A 13,084-nucleotide genomic window follows, 5' to 3' on the forward strand; every position below is an offset into this window, starting at 1 on the left:
TATTTTATAAGTGAAACACATTCAGTCATCTACATCTCTGAAATTACAAACAATGTGACTTACTATACTCTCAAAATAAACTTAAATAAATTATTGCTCAATTCTAATGACATATACATTTTCACTAGTTGATAGTCCAGGTAGAAAAAGTATGTAAAGTGATTTATAAGTCAAAACATTTCATACAAAAGGATTTTGGGGGGTGGGTACTGGAAATTGAACTAAGGGACACTCAATCATTGAGCCACATCCCCACTCTTTTTATGAACTTTATTTAAAGACAGGATTGCTAAGAGTTTTGCCATTGTTAAGGCTGACTTTCTACTTGAGATCCCACCTGTCTCAGCCTCCCAAGCTACTGGGATTGCAGGCATACATCCAAAGGAATGGTTTTAACCAAACCCTCATAATGTCAGAAGAAAATGCATTGAAATTAAAAATATCTGAAGCACGCATTTTTTAAGACCATTATAAAAAATACAAAAAAGGTTAAAAATGTCATAAAATAAAAATTTATACAGATAAAGTTAAGGGGTTAAAAACTATCAAATGTATTAAAATCATGGCTTTCCAGCCATTCAATCTTTTCCTCTACAGCTTTTTCCATGGTCTCCTTATTTTCAGAGGAAAGTTTGCCTCCCAACTTTTCTTTATCTCCAATCTGATACTTTAGAGAGTAGGCATAGCTTTCCATGTCATTCCTAGTATCAAGGCACTCCTTGCATCTTTTGTCTTCCTCAGCAAACTTCTCAACATCATTAACCATCTTTTCAATTTCTTCAGGTGTCAGGCAATTTTGGTCATTGGTAATTGTAATCTTATTTTTGTTCTCTTTACCTTTGTCTTCAGCTGTCGCCCCCCAAAATAACATTCACATCTATCTCAAAAGTGACTTCAATCTGGGGGACCCCACAGGAGGAATTCCAGTGAGATCAAATGTACCCAGAAGGTGGTTGTCTTTTTTCAGGGGTCCTTTACCTTCATAGACCTTGATTGCAACAGTAGGTTGATTATCAGAAGCTGCAGAAAAGATCTGAGACTTCTTGGTGGGTACCACAGTGTTCTGAGCTGATTCTTGACTGTATCGAGGATCAGATGTTCTTCTTCAGGGGTGAAGGCCACATAATAAGGCCTGATGCACTTTCCCAGATCATTGGAGATGATCTCCACTGGCCATTCTTGAACGCCCTGAAGCAGGAGTAAGTGGTCCCCAGGCCGATGACGACCATGGTACCCATGTCCTTTTCTTGTCATCCTGCTCAGCCATGCTGCGCAGAGCAGCAGCAGAACCACAGCCACCAGAGAGAGCTTTATCTTGCCCTAGCTGTTGGCCACTTGCTCTCGTCAGCAGACAGCCAGAAGTCGCAGGCAATCTAGCAATAGGCTGAAGCTGACAGCAGTGAGGTTACAGGTCTCTTAAACTCAAGATGCCTCAACTCTGTTTGTCTGTGTTGTCTCTGCCAATGTCTCAAACTTTTTAGTATTGAAGTGCATTTTCTTTCTACGATTGTATTAATTACCATATGTAAAAATTGACAAGTAGAATTCTAGTAAACACAGATTCACAAGCTTTTAGGTCACTATGTAAATATTTAAAAAGTTAAGTGAATTGCCAATGATTCCACACATGCTATAAAAACACAAGTGGTCAAAGATGCACTAGAACATTATGTGGGAAAAACATATATTCATACCCAATCAAGATTTTTCAGGCACTTGCATTCAGAAGCATTTTATGAGTCAGCACCAGGTTTGCTCCAAAATAAAGCTCATTTTTTCCTACTGCCCCTCTTTGTTGAGAACAATATTATACATTAAAGATGCATTTACATGAATCATTTTATAGAGAATATTATTTTAAGTTTTAAATTATAGTACTTATTTTATGCAAAACTTCAAAAACACAGAATTTAAAGACAATACCAGTGAGGCACTATCATTCTATATGACTAAAACACTATCATTCTATATGACTAGCAAACACAATACAAGGCCAAAAGGCAAAATATAAACTTTGAAAATCCTATACAAAAGTGGTTCTGTTACAACATTCTTTCATAAATTAAACACAATAATAAAACGAAACAAGAAAAAGAAAAACTGAATTTTGACAACCTACACAAACTGTGGCATTTCAAATTCAAGGTCTTGTACCTCTTCCATTTGTTTTAGCCTGAGTCCCTGGCACATTGGATTCATGTCAGGCAGGCCAACCTCCTCACAGTTCTCTTTAGGCTCAGCAGCTGGTTTCAAAGCATAAGCTGATGTGCTGTCTGCCTCTGGAACAGATTTCTCCACATGACTCAGGGGAGTAAGAGCTGTGCTAGGAGGCACTGTTGCTGAAGGTGAAGCTGGTCTCTCCTCAGTCCCCCTGACTTTGCTGGTCAGGATAGGTGGTTTGTAAAATGTTGTCCCGAGATGGGGCTGCAGTATTCTGGGTGCTCTTGCAGGAGCAAGACGGTGAGAATGAGAAGACAGTCTCACTGGTGCCTCTCTTGCTGAACTGGCTGGTGTGTTGGGCTGTGTGGCACCGTTGGAATGATCACCACTATCATTGATGCTCATTGTCACTTTTTCCTGGAGTACACTTGGCACAATCACTGCACTCATGCCAGTTAAGTTCTTTAGTTCACATTGTTGTTCCTGAGTTTTTTCTGAAATCTGCTGATCAAAACCATTAATTTGGGAGCCAACAGTAGTAGAGGTATCTTTTATATTAAGTCCTTCAAAGGTAAGATTCTGGCAAAACTTGTCTGAATTGACATTTCCCACATTTCTGCTGTTTTTCTCATTAGGAGAGCTTGCAAGATGGAACCTATCTACAGGCAAACAGCAACATCTGATCTTGGTGCTTGGCATAGGCCTCTGTATATCATTTGTTGTCACATCAGATTTCAGACTAAGTGGTTTCGTGGTTTTACACATATTGTCCATCTTTTGTGATGATGATTCAAGTTCTTTGTGATCTGAAAAAGAAGAGATTTTTTTTTAACTTCATGAAGCTTGGTTAATAAGGAAGTGTGGTTATTATGAATGGGCATTCTCTCAAACAACAGAGACTTACATATTTTTTCAACAGTATTTTCTCAGTCATCTATGCAGAGGAATTAAAAATCCATACAATATTAAAGGCACATTTTTAATTAAAGCATTACTTTTTAAAATTTATCTTAATAGTATAAATAGTCACAAAGCACATAAAATTAAAAAAAAACCCTTCCTGTAGTAACTTGTTTTAATATACTACCCATGAATGAATATTTTCTGTGTTAAGACTTTCCTGATTTCAACAGGCAGACAATGGTGACTCTAGAACAGTAACACTATTCTGTACACCAACAAACTCCATGACCTGAATCCCAAGGACTTTGCCTGTCACTTAATCTGCTTTCCAGCTACATTCTGTCCATACTGAGGGCAACACACCAGAGAGGACTTGGATGCTTTCCCAGCTGATCCACTAATACATGGCAACATCCTCTACACAAAGGAAGGTTGAAGAGCTGTTAGAATTGCCATTGTGCTACTGGTTCTGGAGACTCCAGACTTACCTCCTTCTCTTTGTCCTCTAGTCTGGTCCCAAGGTCCCTGTTTTCTCACCTACAACCCTAGCATCTCCCACTCTGTCTTTGCTGCATGTGCCTTAGAAGCTCCTGTTACTAGAAAGGTGCAGCCCTCTGGCCATGATCCTCTTCTCCCTGCTGAGAAACATCAGACAATTGTGTGCCTTGCCACTGGTCTGATGGCTTTCCAACAGCCCTGTTCATAGCCCACAGTCCTCATCCCTGCCACCTGGTCCTTCTCCCACATCCTTGGGCAGTGGTTTGAAGACAGGTGCACAGCAGCATCACTTGATGATGATCGCAGGTCATCATCTCATCTGACCTCCTTCCTCACCTGAGGCTGCTGGCCTCTCTTCCCTGGTTCTCAGGCAGTGCTCATGTGATTTGCTGTCCTGGGCCCTTCTCCACATTGATAGAAGGGAGCTGAGCCATTGTGGTTGGATGGCAACCACCAAAACATATTTACAGTCCTGCAGAACTTCTAGCACCACTTCTAGCTGCCTGGGTGCTGTCTCAGCTCCTGCTCCAGTTCTGCCCTGGGCAAGCCTAATGCACTAGCCCTACCTGCCTTCTTCTGTCAAGACAAACTCCTATGTGGAGATATGTTGGCATGCGTTGTTAATGATCTTCTAAATAAAAGGTTCAGAATTACCTGGTATGTAATGAAAATTTCAAATATTTTAAAATTATTTATTGTTATTACTATACCTAGCTGGGAATCCAATTTCATTGGACAGCAAAACAAGGTTACATTTAGGAATGAGACAGGATGAGGTTCAAATCCTGAATCAACAATAATTTAAGGACATGACCCTTGGCATTATTTACCTTCCTGAGACTGTTAACTATGGCTTAAATGAGGCCAAGGTTCATAGCACAGAAGTGCTGATAAGATCAAATCAGATAAATGGAATCAGTGAGTCCAGTGTTTTTCTTTGCAGAGAGGAAATGGACTCTTTGTTTTCAGACTTTTTCAGGCTACACTTATTGATATTTCATTAATTTTATATATCAAATTTAACATTTATGACTATATATTGAAAAATTCAGATTAAGCTCTACTAGAGCAGTAAGGAATGGAAGGTTTTCAACCCCCTTACCAGAAATGATACACTGAAATAAAACGATTAAAAACAGTGAACAAAAAGACTGGAGCCAAGAAAATGGAAGACATGTGTGCTTAATGTGCTAAAGTTAGGCCACAGGTAAAGGGACATCAAAAAACTTTAGGAGTCTTTTTTTTTTTTTTTTGAGTTTCAGGAGTCCAGCTTTTTTCTGTTTTGACTTTAATTGATGACAAAGAAGTGAAGGTGAAAACAAATCTCAGAAAGAGAACAAAAATAATTTATGAATTTCAAGATATCTTTTTACAAGAGAGAAACAAAGCATGATATTCATTTAAATGACATTCACTAAACTTTCTCAATGGCTAGAAAAGTTAACTAATAAAACCTTGAAGTTTGAACTTACCTCAACTTAATACCCCTTGTTTTTTTTTTTAAAGGATGAGTATTGTAGATGGACACAATATTTTTATCTTTATTTATTTGTTTTATATGGTACTGAGGATCCAACTCATGGCCGCACACATGCCGAGGCAAGCGTTTTACCACTGAGCTACAAGCCCAGCCCTCACCTTGGTTTTTAATCACGACTTCTTGGCAAGGTTTGAAATATGCAAGGATATATGTTACATGACCACTCACCAATGAGACATGCATCCCATTTTTCCAATGCATTTTGCTTGCGTTCTGATTCCTCAAATGATGTAGCCAATTCATAATTTTTAATTTCAATATCTGCAGTGTGAATATCCTATTGAAACAAGAAAAGTTTTAAACTAAAAGCAAAACACATCTCAAAACAAACAGTTCAAAGACTATTAACTTGTTAACATAAACATCACAAATTTAATGCAATTCTGTAATGGTCAAAACTCACTTGCTTCATAGAAAAATATTGTGACTTTGTGGAATGTTCTGTTGATATTACGGGTTTGCAAGGAGGGCTTTTATCCACCCGAGGTGCAACAACGTCAGTACTAGATGAAACATTTTGTGGCTCTAGGGACCCATCAAAGATCATCTCTGCATTGGTAATGAGGAATTCTACCAACAGGGCCTGATTGGCATATGCAACAAGAGAGGAGGAGATGGTACCAGGAGTGGTTGTAGGCCTGGGCCTCATGACACAGGGTCCAAATACCACCCCCAAGTTTTTTGAGTTCATCAGGTTTTCTTCAGAATGGTCTGCAACCCTGAAAAGAAGAACACATAAAGTGTATGAGATTTGCCTAATAGATGTCTTTAATGTTAGTTTACTATGACTTGAGAAGGTTGGAGAAAACTCGGGCTATAGATGACTACAAAACGTTTGTCAAGGGTCAAGTTTGGTGGGTCCAGGGAAAGAATCCTTTGTTTCATTATGATACTTACCACACACCAAACTGAGTTTCAGAGTACTATATTAGGATAAAATGCATGTAAGTAGAAGGAACTACTGAACTCAGTAGCAGAAGGAAGAAAAACACCTCTAAAAATTGCTCCATCATTGTATGTGGGATATACTCCCCGTTCCAGTATAAGAACTGGAAACTGAAACAGCACTGTCAATTTCTCTCTCACTGCCCAGTTAGTTTTCTTTTTTAAAAAAATAATTTTTACCTAGAGATGGACACAATACCTTTATTTTATTTATTTATTTTTATGCAGTGCTGAGTATCAAACCCAGTGTCTCACATGTGCTAGGCAAGTGTTCTATCACTAGCCACACTCCCAGCTGCCCACAGCTAGTTTTCTAGCCTGGATGGTTCTCTCTCCTGAACACCTCTCTGTTCTATTGCCACTATCAATGTTCTGGTTTTACTTCAAACACTCTCAGCTTGATATTTCTATGACTATCCAAAGAAATCTGTCTCTGCCTGGTTTAGCTATCAGGATGATACTAGATTCATCTATGGGTAAAGAAGCTGTGATTCATATATATATATATATATATATATATATATATATATATATATATATATATACATATATATATAGTGAATGGGGTAGCTTTGCTATTTGTCTTTCAGAGGATTCACCACTGATGTATAGAAATGCATTTGATTTATGGGTATTAATTTTATATCCTGCTACTTTGCCAAATTCATTTATTATTTTAGAAGTTTTCTGGTGGAGTTTTTTGGATCCTCCAAGTATAAAATATGTCGTTGGCAAAAATGGTAATTTAAGTTCTTCTTTTCCTATTTGTATTCCCTTGAATTTCTTTCACCTAATTGCTCTGGCTAGAGTGGCAAGGATTATGTTGAACAATTTTTAGATGGAATGCTTCCAATTTTTCTTCATTTAGAATGATGTTAGCCTTAGGTTTAAAATAGAGAGCTTTTACTATGTTGAGGTATATTCCTACTACCCCTAGTTTTTCTAATAGTTTGAACATGAAAAGGTACTGTATTTTGTCAAATGCTTTCTCTGCATCAATTGATATAATCATAGGTTTCTTCTCTTTAGGTTTATTGATGTGATGAATTACATTTATTGATTTCTGTATGTTGAACCAACCTTGCATCCCTGGAATACACAACTTGATCATGGTGCATTGTTTTTTTTTTTTTTCATATGTTTTTGTATGTGATTTGCCAGAATTTTATTGAGAATTTTTGCATCTATGTTCATCGTGTAGTTATGGGTCTGAAATTTTCTTTCCTTGATGTGTCTCTGGCTGGTTTGGGTATCAGGATGATACTAGCTTCACAGAATGAGTTTGGAAGGGTTTCCTCCTTTTCTATTTCATGGAATAATTTGAAGCCCTTCAAGATATGAATAGTTAAAAAAACTGTGGTATATATACACAATGGACTATTACTCAGCATTACAAGGGAATAAAATAATGGCATTTATAGGTAAATGGATGGAGTTGGTGAATATCATGAAGTAAGCCAATCCCCCAAAATCAAAGGCCAAAATTCTCTCTGATAAATAAATGTTGATACATAATTGGGTTCCTGGGGATGGAGGAACATTGATTGGGCTCAGGAGAGGGAAGGAAGAGGAGGGGTATGGGGTAGGAAAGATGGTGGAATGAGACAAACATCATTACCCTAAGTACATGTATGACGGCACATGTGGTATGACTCTACATCATGTACAGAGAAATGAAAATTTGTGCTCCATTTGTGTACAATGGATTGAAAAGCATTCTGCTGTCATGTATAACTGATTTGAACTAATAAATTTTTTTAAATTTTTATTTTATTTATTTATTTGTATGTGGGACTGAGGTTCGAACCCAGGGCCTTGCACAATCTCTACTGCTGAGCCACAATTCCAGCCACAAAAAATAAATTTAAAAAAAATTAAAAAAGGAGATCTTAATTACCGTCAGAAAGGTCTAGCAGGCAAATCTGAATATGTGAAATTCCTGATTCCAAGTTCTTTAGTGGGCATAGAAACACCTTGGTCAACTAATCTGCCAGGTAGGTAAGATTTTTTATCAAGTCTCTAGGAAGGGTAGCACAGTTCCTGCTACTGCTTGCTATATTGTAGCCTAATGAAATCAAATTTTCTAAATGCAAAATGCTTTCTTGTGTCTCCATGTCATTTCTCTCTGCCTCATATGCTCTTCTGCACATTCAATACCAAATCACCACTCAGTTCTTAAAATCAGACACAAGGCCTTTTGCCTCTTCTGCTCTATTCCTGCCCCCAAAACTTCCTCTGCATGCCTACAAGCTGTGCACAGCTACTAGAAAAAGGATGATGGTGAACTGTGGTTATATACAGACCTGTACCCCAAGAGGATAAGCCCACAAATAGCAGAAACCCTATATTTCCACCCTAGTTTCCCCAGCCAGAGCCTGGCACACAGGAAGCATCTGAGGGAACCATGTTTGCTGCATGAACATGTATTCAATGTCTCCCTTTCCCAACACATAATAAAAACATCCTAAAAATCATTTTGAAAATCATAACAATATAAATGTACTGAATACTATTGCCCTGTTGAATTAAAAATGGCTAAGATGGTATAAAAATTCTTACCTCTTAAGATGGATGATAAGGTAATGTAGAGTGTTAAAATTGAACGGTGGCAATTTTCTTACAAGGTCCTTGGTTTTGAGAAAAATTTGGTTGATATCTGTACACATATTTGGAGATGTGTTGTCTTCAGAGTTGTCCCTTTTGGTGTCCTGTTCTTGGCTAATTTGTTGGATGACATTTGCAAGCTGCATAAATTCCTGGTACCATTGGAATAAAACCAATGGTTCTGGTAGCTAAAGAACCAAAATTATATTAAAAATACCTTTGGGCTGAGGTTGTGGCTCAGAGGTAGAGTGTTTGCCTAGCACATGCAGGGGCCTGGGTTTGATCCTCAGCACTACATAAAAAATAATAAATAAAATAAAGGTATTGCATCCCGCTACAACCAAAAAAATAAATATTTTGAAAAAATCTTCTGCCTGTTTTCTTTGTTAAATTCAACTATAAGTGAGACTCAAATAATTTAGCATGTCCCCTTTAGATTAACAAAATTTTCTAAAGTCAATCTGTATTTATTGATATCATTTTCAGTATTGGGGATTGAACCTAGGACCTCAAGCATGCTATGCAAGCACTCTAGTCCTGAGCTTCATCCCTGCCCATAAAATATAATATATATGTTTGGTAGAGAAGTGACTTAGAAAGCAAATCAAAATCTTGACTATAAATTATATTTATGTTAATAACAAATTAATGGATAATGAGTGAAATTCTAAACTTTAAATGAAGTTTAAGCTTTAAGCTTCATTATGGGATTTTAAAACTCTTCTATTCACATCTGCCCCCCAAATATATAATCTTCAGCTGTTTTACTGGAACAAACATAGAATAGTGAACAGAATCTATAAAATGAATCAGAAAACCATGGATTTTATGAGTAAGGGGTAAAAATATCAAAGTGCTAAAGGGCACAGATTTTACTTAGGCAAGAATGAAGATCAGCACAAGATAATAGACCCACAAAAACATACTGTCAACATCTCATGAAACTTTCAAACAGGCTGATTTGTCATGAATAGGTCAAAAGAAGTTCTTACAACAAATATCCACTGCCAAAATGAATTTTAATGTTTCTACTGACCTACAATAAAAAATTCAGTGAATCGTTGGCTACCTGATGTCCTATAATATCTGTGGGAAGTTAAGGTGTTGCCCTGTGATCAGTTTCTATCTTCAACCACTCTGGGATCTGAAGCAAGTCACATCACCTGTTGGAGCTTTAGGTCAATGAGTCAGATAAAGGCTACTGTCTAACACTATTGCAAGAATTGAGCACACTTTGCCAAATGAAAGTCTTAGACATATAAAATTCCTCAACAGAATGCAAGTTTATTGTATTGGACCCAATTCATCTCCTTTCCCTGACTGACTAAACAAGGTTAAGGATGACACATTATGAGACTTCCAGTCATTCAAAGGTATCAACCTCCATTTCTCAGTTGAGGAATCTGTAGAATGTGATTAAAGGGTTATCAATGCTTTCCTGGGCTAACATTGTAGACCCAGCAATTTATACTTAATTTCTTTCCCTCCTGCAATTCCACTAAAATACAGTAGGCTCATAAGGACTAGGAAAATAGAGAAAACAAAAAGCAACAATTCACAAGTAGAAGAGCAGATGAATAAGTCCTGATGCAGCATTTCCAAGAGAACTGACTCTTTGTCACTCAACATGATTTTCAGAATCCTAAAGGGATGTGGACAATCACTACCAGGTCCTCTGATCTTGGCTTAGGTTGCAGGTGGGCCAGCTGAGAAAGCTTAGCTCTCTATAGAATCCTGTCTCCACTCCATGTACTAGGGCAATCTCCTTTCTAAAACTCTGGAAAATTTTTCTCTGGGCAATGGGATACAGAGGCTCTCTGAATCGAGGCAATGCCAAACATAAGGAACAGAGAGGTAACTGTTTTCAAACGGGGATATGTTGGCTATATGCACACTGAAAGCCCAGATCCTACAGTCTTAGTAACCCTGGCTTCCACAGTATTGGTACTGCATCTCTAGGCAAGGAAAAAACCCTTTCCTGGGGGACTGGGGTTGTGCCTCATGGTAGGGCACTCATCTGGCATGTGTGAGGCACTAGGTTGGATCCTCAGCACCACATAAAAATAAATAAATTAATTAAAAGTATTGTGTTCATCTACAATTAGAAAAAATGAGTTCCCAGGAGGATCACACCAGTGCCAGAACAGGGAACTAGAGACATGTAGTTAGGCATATACCAAACAGTCCACCTAGACCACTTTATAGTAAAGTTCAAAGTTTTTAAAAAGCCTTGATGTGTTCAAGTGCTTCCAAAGTGATTTCAAGTCCAAACTCATGTAACTAGACACCAGGAAAGACAAAAATCAAAATGGGTGGAAAAAGAACAAAATGAAGTGCCAGCATCTAAAATGATGCTGTCAATATGCTGGCAACTAGTCAGATATGGTGAAAGAGTACTGGAAATGCAACTGATCTAAATTGAGATGTGTTCTAAATGAAAAATAGATACCAGATTTCAAAGAAAAAGAGCTGCAATACAAATACATAAATAAACAAAATACCTCATAATTTGAAAAACTAGATATTCAAAATGTTAAATGATATGTTAAAATTCACTTCACTTTATTTTTAATTTTTATGTTGCTATAGAAAATTTAATGTTATATATGAGGGTCACATTGTATTTCTACAGAGGTTAGAGGCCAAATAGAGAAAAGAACCCTTAATGAGAAAAATCTATGAACATCCACAATAAAAGAGCATCATATAATCATTTAAAAAATGTGATCAAAAGAATAGAAAATCAGACTTCTTGAATATTAAAACATGATCTCACAAATGGAGTAATTTACTTATTCAAGAAGAAAAAGACAAGGAAATGTCTTAGAAAGTTTTTGAAGAAAAAAAGAACAATAAAGAAAAGGTAAGGGAACTGGAGAACAAGTATACTTGCCAAGCAAGTGCAAGACCCTGAATTTTTAATCCCCACGAGTACAAATAACAAATTTATAAATATTTATATGTGTGTTTGTGTATGGTACACACACACATCTCCAAAGAAGAGCTTCAAGTACAAGGGTGGGAGAATGGCAATAAAAATCAAGAAAAGTTCCAAGAACTAAAGTGCTCACAACTGACGGAGCTCATGGAGTGGCCAGAATACTGGATGGAAATATATCCACATCAAAGTACATCATTATAAAATCTTAGAATAATGAGGGGGGTGATGACATAGTCTATACCAATGAAAAATATTCAATATAAAATATTTTTGCTCTTTGCATTTGATGGTAGGTTTAGAATAAAACTTTAACCTTTTGTAAGTAAAATTTCAACACTTCACAGATATCGTGTGAAGAAAATTCGGACAGATCTACTAAATGCCTTCCACTTTCCAGAGCTCGACACAGGATTGCGATTTTTGCCTTGTTGCCACTGACTCTATAGATTCCCTTGAAGAGAAAAGAAAAACAGAATGCAATATTTCACTTTAGTACAAAGGGCTAAATGCAGACATCTAGACAGAGTTGATGTATCTACTTCAATTTTTATTAGTATTTAAAAAATACAAGTTGAAGTCAAATAAATTAACATTTTCCAAATAAATGTGAATAAATTTAGTTATTACAAATGGAGAGTGCTGATTTTCTTAAAATCTCTTTTTCATTAAATCAAATCACAAAGGCATTTATGTTTTTAGAGTTTTAAGAGTAAACAACATACTTGTAAACTCAAGGCAGTCCTTTCGATTTCTGAAGTACACATTTTGATTATGAAAGGAATGCCATCTGGCTCCTTTTTGGCAACACAGGACAATTCTGCTCCAAATAGGTGTATTTTCCCCCGAAGTTTACGATGTCCACAAACGATGGTTAAGTTTGCCATGCATTTTTTATGGCAGATAAGAAGACACTATAAGAAAATGATATTTGAAAACTGATTGACTCACCTTAAAATTATTCACAACTAAGCAAAATACAGGCCGACTAATAACGACAAAAATAAGTGAAAAAGTACTATTTGTGGTTTGTGAATTACATTTAACAGGAAAACAAATAAGAAAACTACAAAAATAAACTGTGGGACTTTATTAAACATGTACTGGCAAGCTAGGTGTGATGGCATATGCCCATGATTCCAGCTACTTGAGGGGTTGAAACAGGAATTTCACAAGTTAAAGGCCAGACCAATCTAGCAAGAGCCCATTTCAAAGCACAATTTTAAGAAAAAGTGTATGGGCTGGGGATGTGGCTCAAGTGGTAATGCACTCCCCTGGTGTGCGCAGGGTGCTGGGTTGGATCCTCAGCACTACAGAAAAATAAAATTTAAAAAAAGATATTGTGTCCACCGAAAACTGAAAAATAAATATTAAAAATCTCTCTCTCTCTCTCTCTCTCTCTCTCTCTCTCTCTCTGTGTGTGTGTGTGTGTCTCTCTCTCTCTCCCTCTCTCTTTCTCTTTTCTCTCTCTAAAAATATGGCATGTGCAAGACCCT

The 13,084-nt window shown here is 37.0% G+C and overlaps 1 protein-coding gene and 1 pseudogene across 1 annotated transcript in view; both read right to left on the bottom strand.

The window, feature by feature from the left end:
• Positions 1-535: 535 nt before the first annotated feature.
• LOC143404357 (endoplasmic reticulum chaperone BiP-like) lies at positions 536-1,229 on the bottom strand (annotated as a pseudogene).
• An 886-nt stretch (positions 1,230-2,115) lies between these two features.
• LOC143404358 (rho GTPase-activating protein 29-like) overlaps positions 2,116-13,084 on the bottom strand; it is a 93,113-nt gene continuing 82,144 nt past the window's right edge. The window contains exons 8-13 of the mRNA XM_076862547.1: positions 12,314-12,502; positions 11,905-12,042; positions 8,606-8,838; positions 5,505-5,820; positions 5,270-5,378; positions 2,116-2,966 (exon numbers count right to left, since the gene is read on the bottom strand). Of these exons, the coding sequence (XP_076718662.1) occupies positions 2,116-2,966; positions 5,270-5,378; positions 5,505-5,820; positions 8,606-8,838; positions 11,905-12,042; positions 12,314-12,502 (1,836 nt within the window). The remainder of the gene's footprint in view (positions 2,967-5,269; positions 5,379-5,504; positions 5,821-8,605; positions 8,839-11,904; positions 12,043-12,313; positions 12,503-13,084) is intronic.

The sequence above is a fragment of the Callospermophilus lateralis genome, chromosome 7 (genome assembly GCF_048772815.1).
Source record: "Callospermophilus lateralis isolate mCalLat2 chromosome 7, mCalLat2.hap1, whole genome shotgun sequence".
NCBI lineage: Eukaryota > Metazoa > Chordata > Mammalia > Rodentia > Sciuridae > Callospermophilus > Callospermophilus lateralis.